This window comes from Hypanus sabinus, chromosome 13 (assembly GCF_030144855.1).
Source record: "Hypanus sabinus isolate sHypSab1 chromosome 13, sHypSab1.hap1, whole genome shotgun sequence".
NCBI lineage: Eukaryota > Metazoa > Chordata > Chondrichthyes > Myliobatiformes > Dasyatidae > Hypanus > Hypanus sabinus.
Window position 1 is genome coordinate 78,899,838 of NC_082718.1, and position 24,375 is coordinate 78,924,212.

The window sequence follows — 24,375 nt, forward strand, 5'->3', positions numbered from 1 at the left end:
ACTGTTCCCTCCCTGATCTCAATGTCCTTCTCCATATGACTCTGTCTTTCCTGACCTGATACGCAATATCCATCTATCAGAACAGACTGGTCCTGAACTCTTCTTGGTCTCAAAAGCCTGGTGACTGAAGTGAATTTGTTAAAGCAGCACTGGTTTCAAAAATCATTATGTTCTTGTAAAGTTAAATACATTATTTTGTCTCTTGGATCAGCCACCATCCTGACTAAGTGATGTAACAGAACACCATTATAAAATATAATTTAAAAAATTAACTATACCTAATGATAATACAAATATTAAACAGTAATTGGAAGGACTGAAAAGGACCATCTAACTTGTTTCAGGAACCATCTTAACATGCCCTTTGCCACACCAATTATTAATGTATTTTTAGAATGGAAATAAATTGTCAAAAATACTTTGCCAAATAAGAGCCTGCAAAGAAAAAGCTACTGCAAGTTGTCACAGGCATCCCATTAACATCATTATCTTACGGTTTTCTGCTCAGTAAAAAAAATGATGTCAAATATCAGTTAGAATAAAATTTTCATAATAAAATAACACTCAAATTATTTTAGATGTTTGGATTAAATACTAGAGTCCCAAAAGCACACAAGGAAATGACATTTGTGAGATAACTTTTTTCCTCACTGGGATCAGCAAGAAAACACTAGAAACATATACAGTAATTCACATATATATTTTAAAATATATACTTTTGGTTTATTTACAGGACATGTATGAGTAAGTCTAAGCTGCTCACCTAATGAAGACAATAGGTACAGAAGTAGACCATTCGGCCCTTTGAGCCTGCACCGCCATTCTGAGATCATGGCTGATCATCTACTATCAATACCCGGTTCCTGCCTTGTCCCCATATCCCTTGATTCCCCTATCCATAAGATACCTATCTAGCTCCTTCTTGAAAGCATCCAGAGAATTGGCCTCTACTGCCTTCCGAGGCAGTGCATTCCAGATCCCCACAACTCTCTGGGAGAAGAAGTTTTTCCTTAATTCTGTCCTAAATGACCTACCCCTTATTCTCAAACCATGCCCTCTGATACTGGACTCTCCCAGCATCTGGAACATATTTCCTGCCTCTATCTTGTCCAATCCCTTAATAATCTTATATGTTTCAATCAGATCCCCTCTCAATCTCCTTAATTCCAGCGTGTACAAGCCCAGTCTCTCTTACCTCTCTGCATAAGACAGTGCGGACATCCCAGGAATTAACCTTGTGAATCTATGCTGCACTTCCTCTACAGCCAGGATGTTCTTCCTTAACCCTGGAGACCAAAACTGTACACAATACTCCAGGTGTGGTCTCACCAGGGCCCTGTACAAATGCAAAAGGATTTCCTTGCTCTTGTACTCAATTCCCTTTGTAATAAAGGCCAACATTCCATTAGCCTTCTTCACTGCCTGCTGTACTTGCTCATTCACCTTCAGTGACTGATGAACAAGGACTCCTAGATCTCTTTGTATTTCTCCCTTACCTAACTCTACACCATTCAGATAATAATCTGCCTTCCTGTTCTTACTCCCAAAGTGGATAACCTCACACTTATTCACATTAAACGTATTCTGCCAAGTATCTGCCCACTCACTCAGCCTATCCAAGTCACCCTGAATTCTCCTAACATCCTCATCACATGTCACACTGCCACCCAAATCGTTGATTTAGTTGATTTAGAGTTTTTCAAAACTTGAAGGCATTGTTTCATATTCAGTCATGCTCTAAGTATACAACCCCACAGTATGTCATGGACACTTTCAAAGTTATCTAATGCACTATGAAAACTGGCAGACCTCCAGAGTCTCACACCCTCTGTGCAGACTATATTAACAATGTCAGTAGCTCTCATGAAGGGGATACCAAGGGTGGATGAATTTATCATCTTCCTGTTGCACTTTTGAAGTACTGAACAACCTTTTGGAAAGCAGTATTAGTTCTTCCTTCTCAAGCTATTTTCTTTCTATTCTTCTCTGCACCTTCCATGAAAATAGTGCCAAATAAACATCATTTTTATAGAACCTTCATCATGCAAAGCAATTTTCAACTGGGTTTAAAAATTATTCCTTGGATAATCTTAGAGACTTTCAAAGACTGTCATTCATTCCATTTGTCGAAATGATTATCCTGATCTTACATGTCTCCTTTATAATGAGATTCAAACTGCTTTATCTTGGCATTAACAACAATAACACCTTTGGATCTCAATATTTCAATACCATTAATCAAGCAGATTTCAAAAATGATTCAGATCTCTCATAAATCATATTTAATATCAAAGAGACCCAAATCATAAAATAATGTGAGTAGATATCATGAAGTATTCACTTACCTAATAGCAAGGCAAACTTCCCTTTGAATCTCTTCACCAATTTCATCAACTGGAGTCTTTAAAAGTTGCCAGAGTAGTAACTCAGATCGATGTACAATCTCACGGTTTCTCTCTGTTTGCGGGTTGAAGAAAAATTTGAATATTACCTATAAACAAAAAACATGAAGTACCATTATAAATCATGCTTGCCTACTATTTGTTCTTAATCTGCCACAGCACAAGTCCTTTCAAATTGTTTGAAAAACAGATAAAAGACAACTTAGTATTACAACCCAAGAAACTGCACTATTCCTCTTTGCTAAACAAGCAATATAGTGAAAAATGCTGGAAAACTTAATAAAAACTACTAGAAATACTTACACAGGATGACTAGAAGTTATGGAGTACAAAAAAATGACTTGCATCAGGGTAGTTATTGGTCACATTTACAGAGGAATAGTGAAAAGCTATGACTGGGATACTATTCATTGCACAGTACAATGAAGTAGTACAAGGTAAAAACCAAAAACAAGTAGAATAAAGTCTAACAGCTACAGAGAAAATACAGCGTAGGTAGATAATAAGGTGCAAATGTATAAAGAGGTAAATTTTGAGATTAAGAATCCATCTTATCATACTGGGGGACCTTTCAATAGTCTTTTTTAACATCTGAAACTTGTAGTGTGGGAGCTAAGGCTACTGTACTTCCTACCAATGGTAGGAGGTGCTCTTGAGCCTGGTGGTATATGCTTTCAGGCTTTTGTATCTTCTGCCCAATGGGAAAAGGGAGAAGAGAAAATGTCTGTGTTGGCTGGGGTCTTTGATTATGCTGGCTACTTTACTGAGACAGCACAAAGTACAGAGTCCACAGAGGGGAGGTTTTTCCCCCATAAGGTACAAAGCTGTGTCCACAATATCTGCAAATTCTCGTGGCTGTGGGCAAAACAGTTGCCATACTAAGTTGTGATGTATCCAGATTGGGTTATTTCTTTGGTTCATCAATATCAGAACTATTAATTATTTTTCCAAGACAGTAACTATTAATTATCATTCCTTAAAATATTAATTTTTTATCTCTCAACATACGCTGTTTGACCTGTTCCATACTTCTAGTATTTCCTACTTTCATTTATCTGGACATCTGGAATTTTAAAGCAGGTTTATGCTCTTGATGCTCAAAGCCAATCAGGAGTAGAAAGGCTTCCAGGAGAGGTGGCAGCACAAGGCTGAGCAATGGGGTGAGGAAAAAACAAGTTTGGGTTTAAGGAAAACTGCCAGTCAAAGGAACCAACTGCGGACAGCAGGCCTGTGAATTCTTCCAGCATTGGACTTATTTCTACATTTGAAAGGCATTATTATATTCTGGATGCGGAGGTAAGTAAATAAAGGATTAAAGCCATTCCAATTTGAGCAATATTTTGATCAAGTAGGGTACAAATAAAATAAGGACATCTCACAAACTTTAGCCTCAATTCCTGAAAAAACAACAGAATACTATCATATACTACCTTGAGATTCATTGTTTTGCAGGCACTTACGGGAAATCAAGAAATATAATTTTACGAAAAGCTATACATAAAGGCAGTCTGACAAACACTGATGTGCAAAGTAAGACAAACATGAAAATAAAAATACTGAAAAATGAGTTGTAAAGAGTCACTGAAAGTGAATCTGTACATCAAAGAATCAGTACAGAATAGTGGTGAATGATGCTATCCACACTGGTTTAGGAGCCTCATTAGATGTAGAATAATAACTGTTCCTGAACCTGAAGGTGTGGGATCTAAGGCTTCTGCTGGCAATACTCCATGTAAATATTCTCAAGGTGGGGCGGACTGTGCCTGTGATAGACTGGGCTGTATCCACCAATTTCTGTAGGCTTTTTCTGTTCCTGTGCATTGGTGTTTCCATATCAGGCCATGATGCAACCAGTTAGGATGCTGTCCACTGTGTATCTATACAAGTCTGTCAAAGTTTCTGGTGACAAATCATATCTACATGATCATCTATGAAAGTACAAGTGCTATTGTGCCTCCTTTGGAATGACACTTGTGCTGGTTTCAAGGACAAATCCACCAATATGTAGGTGCCGAGGTATTTAAAGCTACTGACCCTCTCCACTTCCATTCCCCTAATGAGGACTGGCTCAAGGACCTTCAGCTTCTTCCTCCCATAGTTGATAATCAGCTCTTTGGTTTCGCTGACAATGCAATCTTTGATAATAAATTTACTTTGAAATTTGAATTTAATTCTGACTAGCTTTGATAGGAACCACACAATCAAAAACATGTGATGGCATGACTAATGGAAAGACGGTTTAAGTCTACTTTTTAAATGCCGAATACTGACCGTGCTCCAGGTCAAAAAAGTGTAAAATATGTCATTTCTCAAATCCACTTGATACAAATATCAGGAAGGTGGTACAGGAGCCTCAGGACTCACACCGCCAGGTTCAGGAATAGTTATTATCTTTCAACCATCGGGCTCTTGAACCAAAGAGGATAACTTCACTCATCTTCACTTGCCCCATCATCGAAATGTTCCCACAACCTAAGGACTCGATTTCAAGTATTCTTCATCTCACGCTCTCACTACTTATCGCTCATTTATTTTTTTCCTTTTATATTTGCACAATGTCTTTTACACACTGGTTGAACGCCCAAGTTGGCACAGTCTTTCATCAATTCTTTTATGATTATTATTATATTATGGATTTATTAAGTGTGCTCACAAGGTGAATCACAGGGTTATATATGATGACATATGTACTTTGATAATAAATTTACCTTTAACTTTGAAAATTCCAAGTTTCACACTTGAAAGCAAATCTTTTAACTGAAAACTTCTAATCAAAAATATTGCATTTAAACAAAGAAAGCCAAAATACAAATACCTGAAAAACAACAAGAATACATCGGATAATGCAAGTGTCCCTGTTGGCCATGGCCTTCTCCATGATGTCACAGATACTGCTGAGATGTTGTGCTTCAATTGGATGTTGTTTACCCAGGAAGTTTGATATTGGTAAATTAGCGCTGGCAGTCAATAAATTAAGCTGATGAATGCACATTGCTCCCACATGATGCAGAAGTTGGTTAATAACATCACTGGTTGAAATGGATCCATCTGAAGCATATAACATAGATAACAAGAATAAAAGCAAAGAAAACCTCCACTTGAAACACAGATTAGGTACAAATACACAATTATACCAATAGCTTTGCATCAACTAATGAGTAGAAATATTCATTCAGAAATTATAAATCAGCAATTGTTGATAAAGTGCTACAAAACTTCATCTAGGGCATTGAGCAAAAAAAGTTGGGAGATCATGGTACAGGAGGACAAGTCGCTGTTGAGGCTGCAGATGAAGTACTGTTTTCAGTTCTGGTCACTCCACTATAGGAAAGATGTAACTACATTGGGAAAAATGCCCAGAAAAGAGTTACAAGGATGTTCACAGTACTTGAGGGACTGAGTTATGGGGAGAGGCTGGACAGTTAGGACTCTATTCCTTAGAGCACAGTAGACTGAGAGGTGATCTTATGGTGGCATCTGTTAGTCTCATGAGACCATGGACCTGTGCCTTGAATGGCTTCCAGGGTGCAGGCCTGGGCAAGGTTGTATGGAAGACCAGCAGTTGCCTAAGCAGCAAGTCTCCCCTCTCCACAACACCAAGGGCAAGGACCGATACAGCTTAGCACCAGTGTCGCCGCAGGTGTTGCCAGAACAAAGTTGAAGGCAACGTCGGACTGCCTTAGGGACTCCAGCTCCGGATTTGGCCTCAGGGTTTGCTCCCAAAGCCTTTGCCATGAGTTGGTGTGCCTGCAAGGCAGCAGAGGTTTGAAATCAGAGTTTTCCCTCTCTTAGATGGACTGCCTTCCCAGGCTGACCAGCTCCATCTACCCGAAGCACTGGTTTTAAGGTGCCATGACCCGCCTTTGCCCCTTCTCCTGTCAGTAGAATCAGTTCCACCAGGCTTAGAGGCTAAGCCACATGAGAAGGCCAGGAGTTGGACTTGTTTGTCAGAGGCTATTTGAGGCACATGCCGTGAGGAGCATTTTTAGGCAGTGGAAACTTGTCCCCACTACCAATCCTCGGCTCGGTGATCTTGTAGAGGTGTAAAAAAATCATGAAGGACATAGATAGGGTGAATGCAGTCAACCGTTCCAAGATCAACCCCAGAGTTGAAAAATCAAGAACTAGAGGGCACAGGTTTGTTAAAAGGGAAAGACTTGAGCGGAAACTGAGGGGCAATGCTTTAACAGAAAGAGTGGTATATGTGGAATCAGCTGCCAGAGGAAGTGATTGAGACAAGTACAAGAGCAACTTGAAAAAGATGCCATGGTAGTGTAGCGCTGTGGCTTGGGGTGTTCCAGAGTTTGGATTTCAATTCCTGCACTGTCTGTAATGGAGTTTGCACATTCTTCCCATGAGTGCATTGGTTTCCTCCCACAATCCCAAAGATGTACCAAGTAGTAGGTGAACTGGTCATTGTAAACTGTCCTGTGATTAGGGTAGTGTTAAATAGGTAGGTTGCTAGGTGGTGCAGCTCTTTGAGAGGTCCTTAATTGTTTGCTTCAGTGCTCTCCAGGGAGAGGGAACTTTATGATTGTGAAGTCAGTGTAGAAGAGGCTAATGAGCCGGAGCATGTTGAAGGTTAAGAAAGAGGTAGCAGAACTCTTGAACAACGCTAGGACAAGCAAGTCCCCAGGGCCAGACAGATATACCCCAGGTGATTACCAGAAGCGAGCAGTGTTCTTTGCATCCTTTCTGGCCACAGGAGTGGTATCAGAGGACTAGAGATGGTAAATGTTCTGTTGTTAAAGAAAGGAAGTAGGGATAACCATTGAGTCTTATGTCAGTGGAGGATAAACAATTGGAGAGGTTTCTTAGTGACAGGAATTACAAGCATTGGGAGAAGCATAGTCATATTAGGGATAGTCAGAATGACTTTCTGACAATTAATTTCCCTCTGTAGGTGCTGCTTGACTGGATGAGAGCCTCTAGTATTTTGTGTGCATTGCTCCAGATTTTCAGCATCTGCAGCATCAGCCTTGGTATCAAGGCTAACATATTATTGCTTAGTTTCTTAACATTCTGATGAAGAGAAGTGAATTGAAAAAGTTCATGACCCACATCTGCACCAATGACACAAAGAAACAGAGTGAAGCTTGCAAGGAAATTATTAAAAAGCGGGACTTCAAAGTGGAAGGAATAATTAAGAATGTAGCCTACACAGTAAATAAAGAAAAATAGTAACATCTCAGGAGAACTTTTTTTTGATGAGTTAGCTTCCTCCCCAAAAAAAGGAACCAGGTTTGGTTATGGGAAGTAAGTGACAAGGAGAGAAAATGTAAGAACAAAGATCTTAGCATTAAACAGCTTCATTTCACTACATACAGAATAAAGAGCGATCTATGCTAACAATTTTCTCTGTCTGCCACATCTTAGTTCACCTACATACAGGCAGTCCCCGGGTTAGGTACGAGTTACGTTCCTGAGTCCATCTTTAAGTCCGATTTGTACATAAGTCGGAATGAGTATATTGGTATTATTTAGCGTCAGTTCGTCAAACATTTGTCTTAGTATATAGTATATATTTTACCTTTCTATGCATATAAAACACTTAAGAAACACATGTATTCCAATAATTAAACCACTGCATTGCTTAGTAATAATTGTAGCTTTAATTGGGGCAGGGCCTTTCACATGCTCCATTATTCTCACTTTATCCGTTATCCTTTAAAATTGTTCCGATCGTTGACCGCCTGTAACCTAATGCTTTTCCAACGACCGATGGTGTTTCACCTCTTTCCAAACACTTTATTAATTCCACTTTATTTTCAATCGCGATCGATTCCCATCAATGTAACAGGAACACTGTGAGCAGTGGGTCCCTAGCTCTGCCGGGTCCTAAGGACCAACACACAGAATTCCCCAGGTGCTAAACTGCACCACACTGAGGCAGGTTAAATGGGACAAGTGGGGGCTGTGCTGGGTTTGGGTATTTGATCCTCCACAATATTAAGCGTGGGAATTTAAACTGGAGGTGGCAGTGTTTTTTTTTACAAGGTCAAGTTGCGAGCTCATTATCAACCCAGCACGAATGGTACGGGAGTCACTGGATCGAACTTGGGAACCCCGGCGCTGATCTCACTGTGCCACCAGCCGGCCAGAATGGGGGGTGGGGGCTTGGGTCAGGGTGAAACTTAGTAAGAAAAGTTTAAGCCAAATACAAATTTAAACACTCAACACAGTGTCAACGGCAATGATTTAAAATGGCAGACTGCGTCACAATCCAACTTAAAATGGTGGACGGCGTCGCAATCTGACTTAAAATGGCGGATGGCATTCTCCTTCCTCAGTTCGTAAGTATGAATTGTCTGTAAGTCCAACGTTCATAACTCGGGAACTACCTGTAATGTATCTAGATTCTTTATGCATTCTGTTTGCATCTTTCTTAAGGCTACCTTCATATCAGCAGTAAATTCAGATATAGCCTTCTAAGTCACTTTATTTAAATCACTGGTATAAATTCAATAGTTGAGATAAGTAATAATCCTCATGATAACCTGTTATAGCTTATTACAGGTTACAGTGTTTGTCAACTAAAGTTCATATATAACTCTAAATCCCTTTGAGTCTGTATTTTACACATCATCCATTTGATGCAAATATCACATCACTTTTAAAGGAAACTTCATCTGAATTGTTATAAAAATGTAAGTTACTACTTTATTGAATTCATTTTCAGCACTCCCCTCGATCTGTCTAGATACAATTTTGACAAGTACTTTTCAGAAAGTGAATGCTTGAAGAAACCCCAGGAGGGAAGAAAATAACAAAAAAGATCCAAGCATACCACTGAACAAAAACTAAACCAACGACAAGTTAGCATGCAAGTCAAAGGAAGTACAGTTAGTTTTAAGTCCTACAAGTACCAAACTAACCTTGGGGCTCTGGGATGATGTGATTAACACCCAGTCTTTGACACACATGATGGAATGCTTGGTTACCAGGATTACACCATTGATCCATGTAGTCACTCGAACATGTCCAAATCATATTGTTCATAGCATCATAGCAAGCCCCTAGAACAGAAAATAATTATTAAAAAATGAAGTGCTTGAAGCTAAAAATGACTAATATACAGGTTTTATGAATGGGATCTGTGAACACTGATACAAGCCATTGTTCTTGCATTTAATGCTGCTTATAGAATGTTCTTCTATTTGTTGAATGATGTAGTCACATGACAATTCCTGAATCATCTTAATCTGGTACAGGACGTAAACAGTGGGAAGAGACTGATACATGGTGAACCTCTTGATTCAGGGTTCAAATTTGCCAGCCACTTATTAAGTGCCTGGTCATATTTTGATTTATTCTGTACACACACAGTTCATTATTTAAAAGTAATCTTTAAAATGAAAACAGCAACACACACAAAATGCTGGTGGAACACAGCAGGCCAGGCAGCATCTATAAGGAGAAGCGCTGTTGACGTTTTGTCAGGACTAGGGTCTCGGCCCGAAACATCGACAGCGCTTCTCCCTATAGATGCTGTCTGGCCTGCTGTGTTCCACCAGCATTTTGTATGTGTTGCTGTTTGAATTTCCAGCATCTGCAGATTTCCTCGTGTTTGCTTTTTAAAATTAAAAGATTTTTAACTGATAAATCTATTCTGTGGGAATACACTATCCTTACCCAGTCCTGGAACTAGTGCTCCACGTCCAAGAGAACTACCAGCAGCGTCGATCAGATCCGCCCGGCTACTAAATTGACCATCTGAGACGTTGAACACCACACTAGAGCAAAGAACTACACAGAAAGAAAACAATTTGTGACCTCAGCAATCATGAAACTATTACAAAGCAAATTACTGCTTGTTGCTTAATGTTTTCATATGACACAGAAGGCAGCTATTCAGCCCATTGGGTCCATGCCAGCTCTCAGCAAAGGTATTACATTAGTCCCATTACCCCTCTCTCATGTCCATCAACTCCCCTTTGACTATTTCACCACTTACCTTCACACAAACATTCCACTTCCTCTTTATGATGTCTGATTGTACATAGTTACCTCAGTAAATCAAAGACCTCACCCAGCCCTGACTTCTCCCTTCTTCCATCACACAGAAGATATAGAAGCCTGAATGCATGTACCTTCAGGCTCAAGGACAGCTTTTACTTCGCTGTTATAAGACTATGAAATTGTTCCTAGTATAAGATGGACACTTGTCCCCACAATCAAACTCGTTATGACCATCTGCATTGCCCTTTCTCTGTAACTGCTGTACTTTATCCTGGATTCTGTTACTGTTTTACCTTGAACTAGTTCACTACAATAATTTCAAAATTCAAAGTAAATTTATTATCAAAGTACATATATGTCATCATATACAACCCTGAGATTTGCTTTCTCATGGGCGTACTCAATAAATCCAAGAGCCATAACAGAATCAATGAAAGATCACACCCAACAGGGCAGATAAACAACCAATGTGAAAAGACAAGAAACTGCACATACAAAAGAGAAAAATAATCAATAAGTATTCAGAACATGAGATGAAGAGTCCTTGAAAGTGATTCCATAGGTTATGGGAATAGATGGGTGATGGGCAGGTGAAGTTGAATAAAGTTATCCATTCTGGTTCAAGAGCCTGATGGTTGAGGGATAATAACTGTTCCTGAACCTGGCAGTGCTTATACCTTCTTCCCGATGGCAGCATCGAGAAGAGAGCATGACCTGGGTGGTGGTGGGGGTGGGGGAGGGTTGCTGATGATGGATACTGCTTTGCTGCCACAGCATTTCATGTAGATGTGTTCAAATGGAGGAGAGGGCTTCACCCATGATGAACTGGGCCGCATCCACTACTTTTTGTAGGATTTTCCATTTAAGGACATTGGTGTTTTGATACCAGGCTGTGATGCAGCCAGTCAAAATACTCTCTATGACACATTTATCGAAGCTTGTCAAAGTATTAGAAGTCATGCTGAATCTTCGCAAACTTCTAAGGAAGTAGAAATGCGTTCTTCATAATTGCAATTAGATGCTGGGTCCTCTGAAATGACAACACCAAGGAATTTAAGGTTGATGTCCCTCTCATCTTTGGTTCCCCGATGAGGACTGGTTCATGGACTTCCAATCCACTGAACTGTGTGAGCAGCATGCAAAATAAGCTTTTCACCGTACCGCAGCACATGTGACAATGTTAAATCAATTTCATTAATTTTAATCTAACTGCTCACTGAAAAATGCCCCCATAGATCTCTCCTCAAACAGTGATTATTTATTTTCACTTTATCTGACAATCCATGAAAATAAACAGTGTATTTACCATTTTTGAAATATACCGTGTGTCTTTAACTTGCAGACTAAGATCTATCAGCAATATTGATACTCCAGTTTACTGTAACCACTGGCATGAACTTCCTGATCATGCCTCCCACGTCCAAGTGATTCATATATTGTATAAACAACATGGGTCCTAACACCAATCCTGTGGGACACCACTAATAATAAACATCTAACTATAAGTACAACTATCATTTTCTTCCAAGCCAATTTTGGATCCAGTTTTCTAACCTGCCCTGGGTCCCATTGATCCCTACTCTTTGAACCAGGCCCCTCTTATATGGGACATTGTCAAAAGTTCTGAAGTCCACATTAATCATTCCAATTGCACTGCCCCCATCAAAAACTACTATTTCCTCTTTAAAGAACTCAATGAAATTGGTCAGACAGGATATTCCCTTGAATGTCACAACGGCCGCCTCTAATTAGCCCATTTTTCAAAGCGATCACATAATTGACTCCTCAATTTTTTTTCCCAGCAACTTCCTTCCAACTGATATGAGGCACAGAGGTTTATGGTCAACAAGCTTTTCTCTGCTGCCTTTCTTGAAAGAGGTAGGCCACATTTGCTGTCCTTCATTCACCTCATACCTTACTTGTATCCAGTGAACAAATAATCATCTCAGCCAGAACCCCAGCAACTTGATCCCCTGCCTCCTGTAGCAGACAGGAATAAATACCAGCAAAAAAAAACTGCCAAAGGAAATCAGAGGGTCAAACAGCAACTTCAATTCCTCTTCTCTTTTTGGGATAAATACTATCCCTTCCTGTGCATCTAATGCAATTAGATGGACTTGACTTCACAATCTACCCCATTAAGACCTTGTACTTGACTGCATGCACTTTCTTTGTAACTATAACACTTTATTCTGCATTGTCTACCTCAATACACTTTTGTAATAAAACTGTGTGGCTGGCATGCAAAATGAAGTATAATGAATTCTGGTTAATTGGGATACATTAGGACCAGTACATTAAGCAGCCACCCCAATTAGCCCATTTCATGAAAATAGTTAATAGTTAAAAATGATAAACTACCATTTAACTGAGTAAGAAATTAAGTATTTAAATGAAAGACAGAACAAATTAGAACATAAGCAATACTATTACAGTAGTACTATAAAATTATGTATTGGTTCCTAAAGTTAACGTTGGAGGAATTCATCCAGTATGCTGTGTTTTTTTGATTGACTGTAAATGAACAAAATCAGTGCAGACACCTAGTGCAGATAATGGACTGCCTTCATACAATGCTTTTAACAAGTGCATCTTTCAAATCTTCACTAAAGGTGGAAAGAGTAAAGACTGATTTATACTTGTGCGTCAAATGAACACTGTAGGTACGGCGTAGCTGCGTAACCTACGCTGTACCCTATGCCATAGCCTGACACACACCTCTCCAAACATGTAACTGCGCATCGAGGTGACGCAGACAGCAATAACTGTGATTGGTCCACTTGGTAGCATGGCATTTCCTCCTGTCTACAGGCATACACTGATGCGAAATAAATGGTTGGAGACGATGAACAAAATCGTCAAATCTACCTGCCGACACCTGAAAATATTTGAAATGCATTTCCTTGTCCATGTCTCTCAGTGGCCGGACAAGCACAGAAAATTCACCCTCCTTCTGCTTCAATCTGTTCAATGGTCGTACATGCCATCTCCTCTGACGTCTGCTCTCTCAGTAACTTCAATAAAAGTAACCCTTGTTCAACATTTATTAGCTCTAATTCCAACATGATGCGCTCAGTCGCCATTAGAAACCCCACTGATAACTAGCGTTTTGGCTGTGAATTGCAGAGCGACGCAGACACACCAACGCACAGGTATAAATGCTCACAACAGTGCAGGCCACTCATGAAGGCTGCAGCGTAGGCTACTACGCAGAAGTATAAATCAGCCTTAAATTTCACTTTTGGCCATTTCTGGGATCTCCAGGCCTGAATGCTTGATGTTACACCTGTGCTGTAAAACTAAACATATTTCATCATTAACACATTCATCTATCTCAACTGCAAATACATTAAACAGCAAGAGGAAGAAAAACATTAGAACATACTGACCAAGGTGAATATTCCATATACTCAATTCCACCCCAGAACTTCATGGAACTTGCCTTTTCAATTGGTATGTCCTAACTGCCAATCTCGCACAAACTAATTCTTAAAAATTAAGTACATTTTAATATGAAAGAAAGATACAGTGGATTCTGAAAAAATAAAAACTGAAGATGCTGAATATTCTCAGCTAGCAAGACATCTATGGAGAGAGGAAAAACCTTTTTTGTTTCAGATAACTAACAGTTCATTAGAACAACAAAAAGGGAAATACCTGTCATGGGATATGTTCCTGGCAAATTTTTCTACAGAAGCAGTTTGTCATTGCCTTTTGCTGGGCAGTGTCTTTACATGACAGATGATCCCAGCCATTATCAATACTCTTCAGAGATCATCTTCCTAGCAGTAACCAGGAATTGTGATATGCACCAGCTGCTCATATGACCATCTATTACCTGCTCCCATGGCTTCACGTGACCCTGATCAGGGGGCTAAACAGGTGCTACACCTTACCCAAGGGTGAACTGCAGGCTAGCGGAGGGAAGGAACACCCTACATCTCCTCTGATTGAGACGTATCTCCAGCCTGCCACCCAAAAAAAGATGTAGAAATGTTAAATAAAAGAATCTGCCATGAGGAGTTTATCCATGGGAATAACATGGGAATAACAAGCCCAATCTCTTGAAAATGAGAGCAGTAGTTGCCACCTGAAATTGTTCTATGATTCTATGAGCTCACAGACGGTAGATAGATGCCACATGAGGAACAGGTATAGAATTAAAATAATAAAGGACAGCCCTAATTTTTCCCAGTTCTGAAGAAAGGTCATCACAATTGATTCTCTCTCCCCATCTGATCTTCTATTTACGTGACCTGCTATTTCAAACATTTTCAGTTTTCATTATTATTCTAATTGCAGCAATTACTTATTCTGATTAAATTAATTGTATTAGTTAGTACCATTTCTGAAAGTGCTGGATACATTTGTACCTACATGAAACTACTTTTGAACTAAGCACATTCAAGAGAATAACTGCACATTCTGGCCCCATAAACTTTGGCTACATTACAAGATAACATCTAGTAAACAATTCCACACACAAGAATTAACGTCTGAATTAGAAGACCTATACAAGCAAAAGAATATTTTGGTAATACCTGTCTTTGAAAGTACTGGTACCATGATAACATTTCATTACATAATGTACCTAGGTAATTTAAAATCAAATGTGACTTACCTTTTAAAGAGGACAATCCACTTGTACCACCAAATAAAGAGCGTGTTGCAGAACTTCCAGATCCGCCTGGTGGTGCACTAAGCATCACCAGGTACGTTCCACATGTATACATAGGGGTCTTCCTTAAGGTTTTCAAAGGTAAGCCACAGCTTGTATTTGCTGCTGTTAAGAAAAAAAAACTCTTAATGCAAAGAAAATTTATTAACAAATTCTGTTTCCCTAACTTTTAATCAGGTAATGTTAAGAGAAAGAGATACCAAAGTGATTCTCATCAACTTGTGGACAACATTAGATCAGTCAAATTAAAACAAATGTGTACTGTGCTTAAATTAAACACAACTAGACAATAAAAAATCACATTGAATACAAATCGACATCCAAACTCCTGGGAATAACAGATCCAGGATTGTTCAAAATGGAGAGGAACATTTGGGATGGTATTGAGAACCTCAAGATTGCATATTGGAAGCACTGAAAAGATCTGTGTGAAAGGTGGAGAGGTACATCACTTCACAATCTACCCATATACCTAATCCATCAGCATCTCTTGCCACATGTATAATAGAAGGGTCCTTCTTATGGTGCTTCATTGGTCATTTCATACGCACAGAACTGGAGCCAAGACAAATGATGGCCTATTCTGAGAGAAAGCCTCAGAAAGGAAGTTCAGGTGCTTGAGAAATTGATGTACTGAAAATTAATCCAGAGGGACAATTGAAAAGACTGATCGTGCTTCAAGTAAGAGATCACCTGGTTCAGATGGGAAAACACTTCACTGAGAGAAGGAAGGTTAAAGTGAAGATTGACTGGCCATGACTTTAAAACAAGGTAGATACCAGGAAAATGGTGAATGTGATATTCTTGTCTAAAAAGGCATGCAAGAAAATGTCTGAGATGTTTATCATTTAGAACAGAAGTTTTGGTAGTAGAGAAATTTTACAGAAACAATAATCACAAAAGCATTAAAGACAACTGAAAAAGTCTTAGTTAATAAAGGAGATACAAAACAAATTTATTAAAAGGGCAGTTACATTTAACTGATTGAATCTTTTGATGATATTACAAAGTTTGATTCAAGAAATATTATTTTAAAAAGACAATTGAAAAAATTCCACATGAAAAGTTGATTAGCAAAATTGAGGTACATGAAATGAAGGGGTATAGAAGCACCAGGAATTTTTAAATTGCTCAAAAACAGAGAACAGAGTGATGACAATCACTCAGAATTCTCTCTATCCGCTTCGGTTCAACCCCATATCTTTTTATAGGGAAAAAATTCTGTTCTTGGAACTTTCGTACCCAAATCAGAGCTCCTATCTGCAAACAGTAGTTGATGAATCAGCTCCTTCCACTTTTTGGTTTATTATTTGGCCATGAGCACTATCTTTGCAACATAACAACATAACTTCAGGTATGATAATCTGGGGATGGGGGAGGGGTGAGGGAAGAGAGGAATGCAAAGAATCGCCAAATGGATAGAGACAAGTTAAGCAATGGAAAGAAAAATAAACTTTTAAATAATAAGGAAACAGTAAATGCTAAAGTGTAAGGGTATCTGGGATTTGCTGGTAAATTAAAAAAATAACAAGATAAATACTGCTGATTACCAGATAGAGATCTAGGAGGAGGATTTATTCAGATGCAGTTTTGCAAAGTGGTGTTTACAAAATTGAAATGAAACTAATCAGAACCTAGAACTTATGAATATGCCTCACCTTCTTCCCTTTATTCCAGTGTCCACTGCCCTCTCCTTCTCAGATTTCATCTTCTTCAGCACTTCCACCTATCACCACCCACCTTCTTACATCATTCACACTTCCCTGCTCCCCCCATTTTCCTTTTCTCACCAGCTCTTGTTCTACCCTCCCCCCACCCTTTTATTTTGTTATTCCCTCTTTCTTTGCTGTCCTGAAGCAGTGTCTCCAACTGAACACTGATAGCTCACTTCCCTCCACTGGTTGCCTGACCCACTATATTCCTCCAGCACTTTGTGTTGCTCCAGATTTCCAATATTTGTCATCTCTTATGTCTCCATATGGTTTTTAAAACTATTTTGTTGACATATGAGTAGCCAGTTCAGTATCAACTGTATTGCTATAGACACACAGATACAAAAAGGAAGATATACTATTTCTAAAGATAACACTGAACTTTAACAATTTTTATTGTACCGTAATTCCAAGGTCATCATTAAGTGTACTGATTTGATTTTTTAATTATTTGATCATTTACTTAATTGAAATTCCCAAGTCTGAATTCATATCTCCAGCTTATTAAGACTGGTCTCTCATTTACTATCCAATAACTTAATTATTAGGCTACTGTTCTCCACCCTTCCCTCCCCAACCAAAAAAAACTTTTCAAGCTTATTAAGTACTGAATTTGCCTTTAGTTGCAATTTATCTTCTACCAATCATCATGCTTAGAAACTTATGTTTTATTATTCTAAAACATAAAACTAATTGAAAGGAAAAACATGAAGCTGGGGCTGCACGTATTCATTTTCATTTTTAATTTATGTGTCTGTCTCAATTGCATCTCTGACTGCTGTTTCCATTGATACAGCTATTTCAACTGCTTATTTTAAAAGTGTAATTTGTGTTTCAGGAATGCCTTCTTGTAAGATTCTACAAACTAAGCGATGTCTCAATGCATATTTAAGCCTATCACTGAAATGACAATGCTCAGACAGTTTCTTCAATTTGCTGTGTACACTGAAATGGACTCTCCTTCCTTTTGGTTCCACTTATGAAACCTATAGCATTCTGCAATCAACAATGTGTAGCGGTGTGCTACATGCAGCGCTGAAATAACGACACGGAGTCGGTGAGCTGCAGTTGCAAAAAGGATTTATTCAAGCTTTGCGGCCTCGCTTTAAAGCCTTCCTGATCCCACCCTTCCTGGGCAGGAATGCTGTAGGGGGTGCATATTCACAGTCCCGTCCCACTCGCAGGCTTTTCCCCTTGCTGGTGAAGCAGGCTTGGTGCCCTCTTTGGGACTGACCTCACTGCTGGCGCGCGCCACTTTGTGAGGCGGTTCGAGTGTGCTAGGAAGTGGGTCACCACATAACCCCCCCTCCCCCCAGAACCGGCGATACATCCCCCAATGTCTACAGTCTGGATTGGACTCTGTTTTGGGAGGTCTGCCTCTGCGCCGTGGTGCCGAAATCTCAACCGGCTGCGCCAAGTCCACATGGGCCGGTTTGAGTTGGTCCCCCATGAAAACTTCCTCTTTCCCCTCAATGTCCAGCATGAATGTGGACCCATTGATTCTGATCACCGTAAACGGCCCCTCGTAGGGCCGCTGTAGTGGTGCCCAATGTCCGACCCGTCGTACAAAAACGAACTTACAGTTTTGCAGGTCTTTGGGTATGCAGGTCGGGTTCTGCCCATGCTGCGAAGTGGGTATGGGGGCCAGGTTACCGAACCTCTCGTGTAGTCTGCCCAGGACTGCTGCAGGTTCTTCCTCTTGCCCCCTTGGGGCTGGTATGAACTCTACTGGGACGACCAGGGGTGCGCTGTACACCAACTCGGCCAACGAGGCGTGCAGATCTTCTTTGGGCGCAGTGCGGATTCCGAGCAGGACCCAGGGAAGCTCGTCCATCCAGTTAGGCCCTTTGAGGTGGGCCATGAGAGCTGACTTCAGGTGATGGTGGAAATGCTCCACCAGTCCGTTCGACTGTGGGTGGTAAGCAGTCGTGTGGTGTAGCTGTGTCCCCAAAAGGCTGGCCATAGCTGATCACAGGCTGGAGGTGAACTGGGCACCTCTGTCGGAGGTAATGTGGGCCGGTACACCAAAGCGAGATACCCAGGTGGCAATCAGTGCACGGGTGCAAGATTCGGAGGTGGTGTCGGTGAGCGAGACCGCCTCTGGCCATCTTGTGAACTGGTCCACAATAGTCAGGAGGTGCTGTGCTCCTTGTGACACTGGCAGGGGGCCCATGATATCCACATGAATGTGGGCGAAACGCTGGTGGGTGGGGTGTAACTGCTGCAGCAGAGCTTTGGTGTGCCGCTGCACCTTGGCTGTTTGGCAGTGCATGCACGTTTTGGCCCATTCACTGACCTGCTTGCGGAGTCCGTGCCAAACGAACCTGTTGGCCACCATCCGGACGGTTGACCTGATGGAGGGGTGCACTAAGTTGTGAATGGAGTTGAAAACGCACCGCCGCCAGGCTGCCAGGATGATGGGGCGGGGTTGGCCAGTGGTGACGTCACAGAGTAGGGTCCTCGCATCTGGGCCTACGGGGAGGTCCTGGGGCTGCAAACCGGAGACTGCAGTTCTGTAGCTAGGGATCTCCTTGTCTGCCTGCTGCACCTCCGCCAGTGCTTCATAGTCTCCCCCCTGGGACAGGGCTTGGATGTTAGGGCGGGAGAATGCATCCGCCATGACATCATCCTTTCCCGAGACATTCCGGACATCTGTCGTGCATTCGGAGATGTAGGACAGATGTCGCTGCTGGTAGGACGACCTGGGGTCAGATGCTTTCGTGAACGCAAAGGTAAGAGGTTTGTGGTCCATGAACGCGGTGAAAGGCCTACCTTCTAAGAAGTACCTGAAGTGCCAGATTGCCAGGTATAGCGCCAACAGTTCCCAGTCGAAAGCACTGTATTTGAGCTCGGGTGGTCGTAGGTGTTTGCTGAAAAACGCCAGGGGTTGCCAGCGACCCTCGATGAGTTGTTTCAGCACTCCACCGACTGCCCTGTTAGATGCGTCCACTGTGAGGGCGGTAGGGACGTCTGTTCTGGGGTGCACTAGCATCGCGGCATTTGCTAAGGCTTCTTTGGTTTTAATGAAAGCGGCGGCGGATTCCTTGTCCCGGGTAATGTCCTTGCCCTTGCCCAACATCAGGGTGAACAGGGGACGCATAATTCGGGCAGCTGAAGGGAGGAAACGGTGGTAGAAATTCACCATACCCACGAATTCCTGAAGGCCTTTGATTGTCTTGGGTTGGGGGAAATGGTGGACCGCGTCTACCTTAGCGGGCAGAGGGGTTGCCCCGTCTTTAGTAATCCTATGGCCCAGGAAGTCAATGGTGTCGAGCCTGAACTGGCATTTGGCCGGGTTGATTGTCAGGCCATATTCACTCAGTTGGGCGTAGAGTTGACGGAGGTGGGACAGATGCTCCTGATGACTGCTCCTGGCTATGAGGATGTTGTCCAAATAGATGAAAGCGAAGTCCAGGTCGTGTCCCACCGCGTCCATTAACTGCTGAAACATCTGTGCGGCATTCTTTAGGCCGAACAGCATGCAGAGGAACTCGAAAAGGCCGGGGACTTCCGGTAAGATGGCGATTGCTTAGCTGCTCCGAACTTTTGTTCCGTTACTGTTGCTATCTTTGCACTAAATGTCTCCATTTTTTAAACCTTAGTCGGGAACTTTTTCAGTACCTCTTACTTCCCTGTGAACACATCTAACTTACAATGTCTAGCAAGAGTTCTAAATCCGGGAGAAAGGAAGCTCCGGCTCTCTCAGACGAGACCCTGGCTGCGCTCGGTCAGCTCCGAGACGAAATTTTAAAGGAATTCAATACCACTGTCAAACAGTTGGAGGTCAAGATTGATCAAATCAACAAGGTGGGCAAACATGCCCAACGCTTATCTCGCATCGATTCGACTTCTGAAGATTTAGAAAGTTGTGTTCGATACTTGGAGACTCTCTGTTCCAGCTTGGAGGAAAAGTGTAACAAACTCCTTTTCAAAACGGTGGATCTTGGAACTCGAAAAGGCCGAAAGGGGTGATGAGTGCCGTTTTGGGGACATCGTCCGGATGCATCAGGATTTGATGGTATCCCCGGACGAGGTCTACCTTGGAGAAGATCCATGCACCATGCAGGTTTGCTGCAAAGTCCTGAATGTGCGGCACAGGGTAGCGGTCCAGTGTAGTAGCTTCGTTCAGCCTGTGGTAGTCGCCGCATGGTCTCCAGCCCCTTGTTGCTTTGGGCACCACGTGCAGGGGGGAGGCACATGGGCTGTCGGACCGCTGTATGATCTCCAATTCCTCCATCCTCTTGAACTCCTCCTTTGCCAGTCGGAGCTTGTCCAGGGGAAGCCTTCGAGCACGGGTGTGGAGGGTGGTCCTTGTGTCGGGATGTGGTGCTGTACGCCGTGTCTGGACATGGCTGCCGTGAACTGCGGTGCCAGAACCGATGGGAAATCCGCCAGGACTCTGGTGAAGTCATCGTCAGACAGCGTGATGGAGTCGAGGTGTGGGGCTGGCAACTGGGCTTCACCCAGGGAGAACGTCTGAAAAATCTCGGTGTGGACCAGTCTCTTCCTTGGCAGGTCGACCAGTAGGCTGTGAGCTTGCAAAAAATCAGCTCCCAGCAGCATTTGGGCTACGGCGGCCAGTGTGAAGTCCCACATGAACCGGCTGGAGCCGAACTGTAGCCGCACCATATGGGTGCCAAAGGTCCTTACTATGCTGCCGTTCGCGGCCCTCAAGGTGGGACCCGGTGCTCTGTTGCGGGTGTCGTAACTCGTCGGAGGTAAGACTCTGACCTCGGCTCGGTGTCGACCAAAAAGCGGCCTCCCGACCGCTTGTCCCACACATACAGGTGGCTATCCTGATGGCCAGCTGCCGCAGCCACCAGTGACAGCTGGCCCTGGCATTTCCCGGGAACTTGCAGGGCAGGGTACAGCGGCGGGCCTCTGTGCCCCACAGCTTGTGGTAGAAGCACCATTGTTCATTGGCCTCCTTACCCTTGCCCCTGGGGTTAGTGGGCTCTGCGGCCGAGCCTGGTCTGGTTTGCTGCTTGGAGCGTGGCCTGGTGATCTGTGCGATGGATGCCGCACTCTCCTTCTTGGCTTTCCACAGCACATCCGCCCAGGCCACCACCTTCCGGGGGTCGCTGAAATCCGCGTTGGACAGCAGCAGGCGTATGTCCTCGGGCAGCTGCTCCAGGAATGCCTGCTCAAACATGAGGCAGGGCTTGTGACCTCCGGCCAGGGAGAGCATCTTGTTCATCAAAGCCAACGGTGGCTTGTCCCCCAAATCATCCAGGTGCAGTAAGCGGGCAGCTCGCACGTGCCCTGAGAGTCCGAAAGTCCTCATGAGCAGGGCTTTGAATTCTGTGTATTTGCCGTCCTCCAGAGGCGATTGTATGAACTCCTCAACCTGGGCCACTGTTTCCTGGTCGAGGGAGCTCACCATGTAGTAGTAACATGTGGCATCTGAGGTTATCTGCTGAATGTGGAATTGGGCTTCTGCTTCCTGGAACCATAGGTGAGGTCGCAGCGTCCAGAAGCTTGGTAGTTTTAACGAAACTGCATGAACAGATGCGGCATCGCTCATCTTCAGCCCAAATATCGTTTGGGCCGTCGGGGTCACCAATTGTAGCGCTATGCTACACGCAGCGCTGAAATAACGACACGGAGTCGGTGAGCTGCAGTTGCAAAAAGAGATTTAAAACTTCGCGGAAACTTCGCGGCCTCGCTTTAAAGCCTTCCTGATCCTGCCCTCCCCGGGTGGGAATGTATTCACAGTCCCGTCCCGCGCGCGGGCCTTTCCCCTTGCTGGTGAAGCAGGCTTGGCGCCCTCTTTGGGGCCGGCCTCAATGCTGGCGCGCGCCACTTTGTGAGCCGGTTCGAGTGCGCTGGGAAGTGGGTCGCCACAAATGGTTTCAATTCTAAATGTTCTTGCATTACTTTCACGATATGAGGAAAGCTCATTTCGGCTGGTTTTGTTGGAGCAGTTAAACCTCTAAGCAAACTGTATGCTCTTCCACCTAATACACCCAGAAAAACTGGCACTCATCTCTCATTGGCTATTTCATTTGCTTCAAACTACAGCTCAATTTGTTCTGTATTTAACAGCCAGTTATCTTCTATGTAAGTAGACTCATCTATCTTTCCGATATAACCAGCCATTTCTTTTTTAAAATTAATCAACATCACCCAGTATAGTTTATAAAAATCAAGAATTTTTTCATTTCGGCCTTTTATTTTAAAACTCGAACATCTCTGTCCCTTCCCAAATAAGCACATGCTGCGTTGCTTTTTTAAAAAAACTCAACTGTTTCTCATTGTGCTTCTTTTTTCAAAAACTCACTTTTTAAAAAAAACTGCACTTCATCAGATAGGCAGTCATCTTGGGTTCACTTAAAGCTTGCTCACTGCCACTTACGTTTTGTAACTTCGTAACATAAAACTAACTGAAAGAAAAAACATGGAGCTAGGACTATATGTCTTAGTTTCGTTTTTACTTTAAGCAAGGCGCACACATCTGATGTGGTGACATGGTGACGTATGCCATTCACACACTTTTACATATAATCCATAATTATTTAAACCAACAAGAATGTTTAGTTGAACAATATTACTCAAATATTATTGAAACATTAAATGCACAACAGAAGCAATTATTCTTTAAAACACAATGTGAAATTTTAGTTCGAAATGTGTAATAAATGATCACCTAGATGACCTAGTAGGAAAGTGAGGTTAAGCAAATCAACTTGACATACAGAACTGTTTTCTGATATTCTTCCTTATCCAATAACCTTAATTTTGCTGCGAGCCCGAACAAAACCAATTTCAGTGCCTAATACTTTAGCCACGACTTGAAATTGGACAATTTAAATTCAAATCACAGACTAAACTTTTAAAAATTACGGCTAATCTCAGTGATAAAAACATCTCAAGCAGAGAAGGAAATCTGCCAACCTCAGTTGGTGTCATATGAGTGACCCCAAATTCACCAATATGGTTTTAATTGCCTCAGGTTGTTTCAGCTAGGCACAAACAAAAACACTGATGTGGTCAATATCACCCAGATGCTGTGAATAATTAGATTTTTTTTTACTTTCCAGCTTCAAACTTCAGTGCCTGGGTATCCATAGTGGGGATTCTTAATTTACTGGAACTGAGTGTCAACAACTTCAAGGCACCAGATGAACAAAAATGAAGTTACCAGGGCTAAGTGCATAACGGTCAACGGTTTGAGCTGCTGTACTTCATTATTGCATCTGGACTCAGAAACACACTCTGAAACTACACTGTTCATCTTTTCCTTTGCCACAACGTTTCATTTTCATGATGATTTGTAAATATGTGTTTAATTCTATTGTATCAGTTGTCAGACCCTCTTCTCAGTCACCATCTTCATTTCAGAATTACAGTACCTATAAAAAGTATTCACCACCCCCCCCACCCCTGAAAGTTTTCAGGTTTTGTTGTTTTACAACACTGAACCGCTGTGGATTTAATTTGGCTATTTTTGACAATGATCAACAAAAAAAGAATCTTTCATGTCAAAGTCAAAGCAGATCTGATAGAAGGCTGATAAATCCCAGGGTACTTAAGGAGGTGGCTCTAGAAATCATGGATGCATTGGTAATCAATGTTCTATAGATTCAGGATCTGTTCCTGAGGATTGGAGGGTAGCTAATGTTAT

General features: G+C 42.1%; 1 protein-coding gene across 1 annotated transcript in view; it reads right to left on the bottom strand.

Moving 5' to 3' along the window:
* LOC132404022 (probable E3 ubiquitin-protein ligase HECTD4) overlaps window positions 1–24,375 on the bottom strand; it is a 314,805-nt gene that overhangs the window by 178,940 nt on the left and 111,490 nt on the right. Inside the window, exons 9-13 of the mRNA XM_059987975.1 lie at window positions 14,983–15,144; window positions 10,035–10,148; window positions 9,278–9,418; window positions 5,218–5,450; window positions 2,346–2,491 (exon numbers count right to left, since the gene is read on the bottom strand). Coding sequence (XP_059843958.1) covers window positions 2,346–2,491; window positions 5,218–5,450; window positions 9,278–9,418; window positions 10,035–10,148; window positions 14,983–15,144 — 796 coding nt within the window. The remainder of the gene's footprint in view (window positions 1–2,345; window positions 2,492–5,217; window positions 5,451–9,277; window positions 9,419–10,034; window positions 10,149–14,982; window positions 15,145–24,375) is intronic.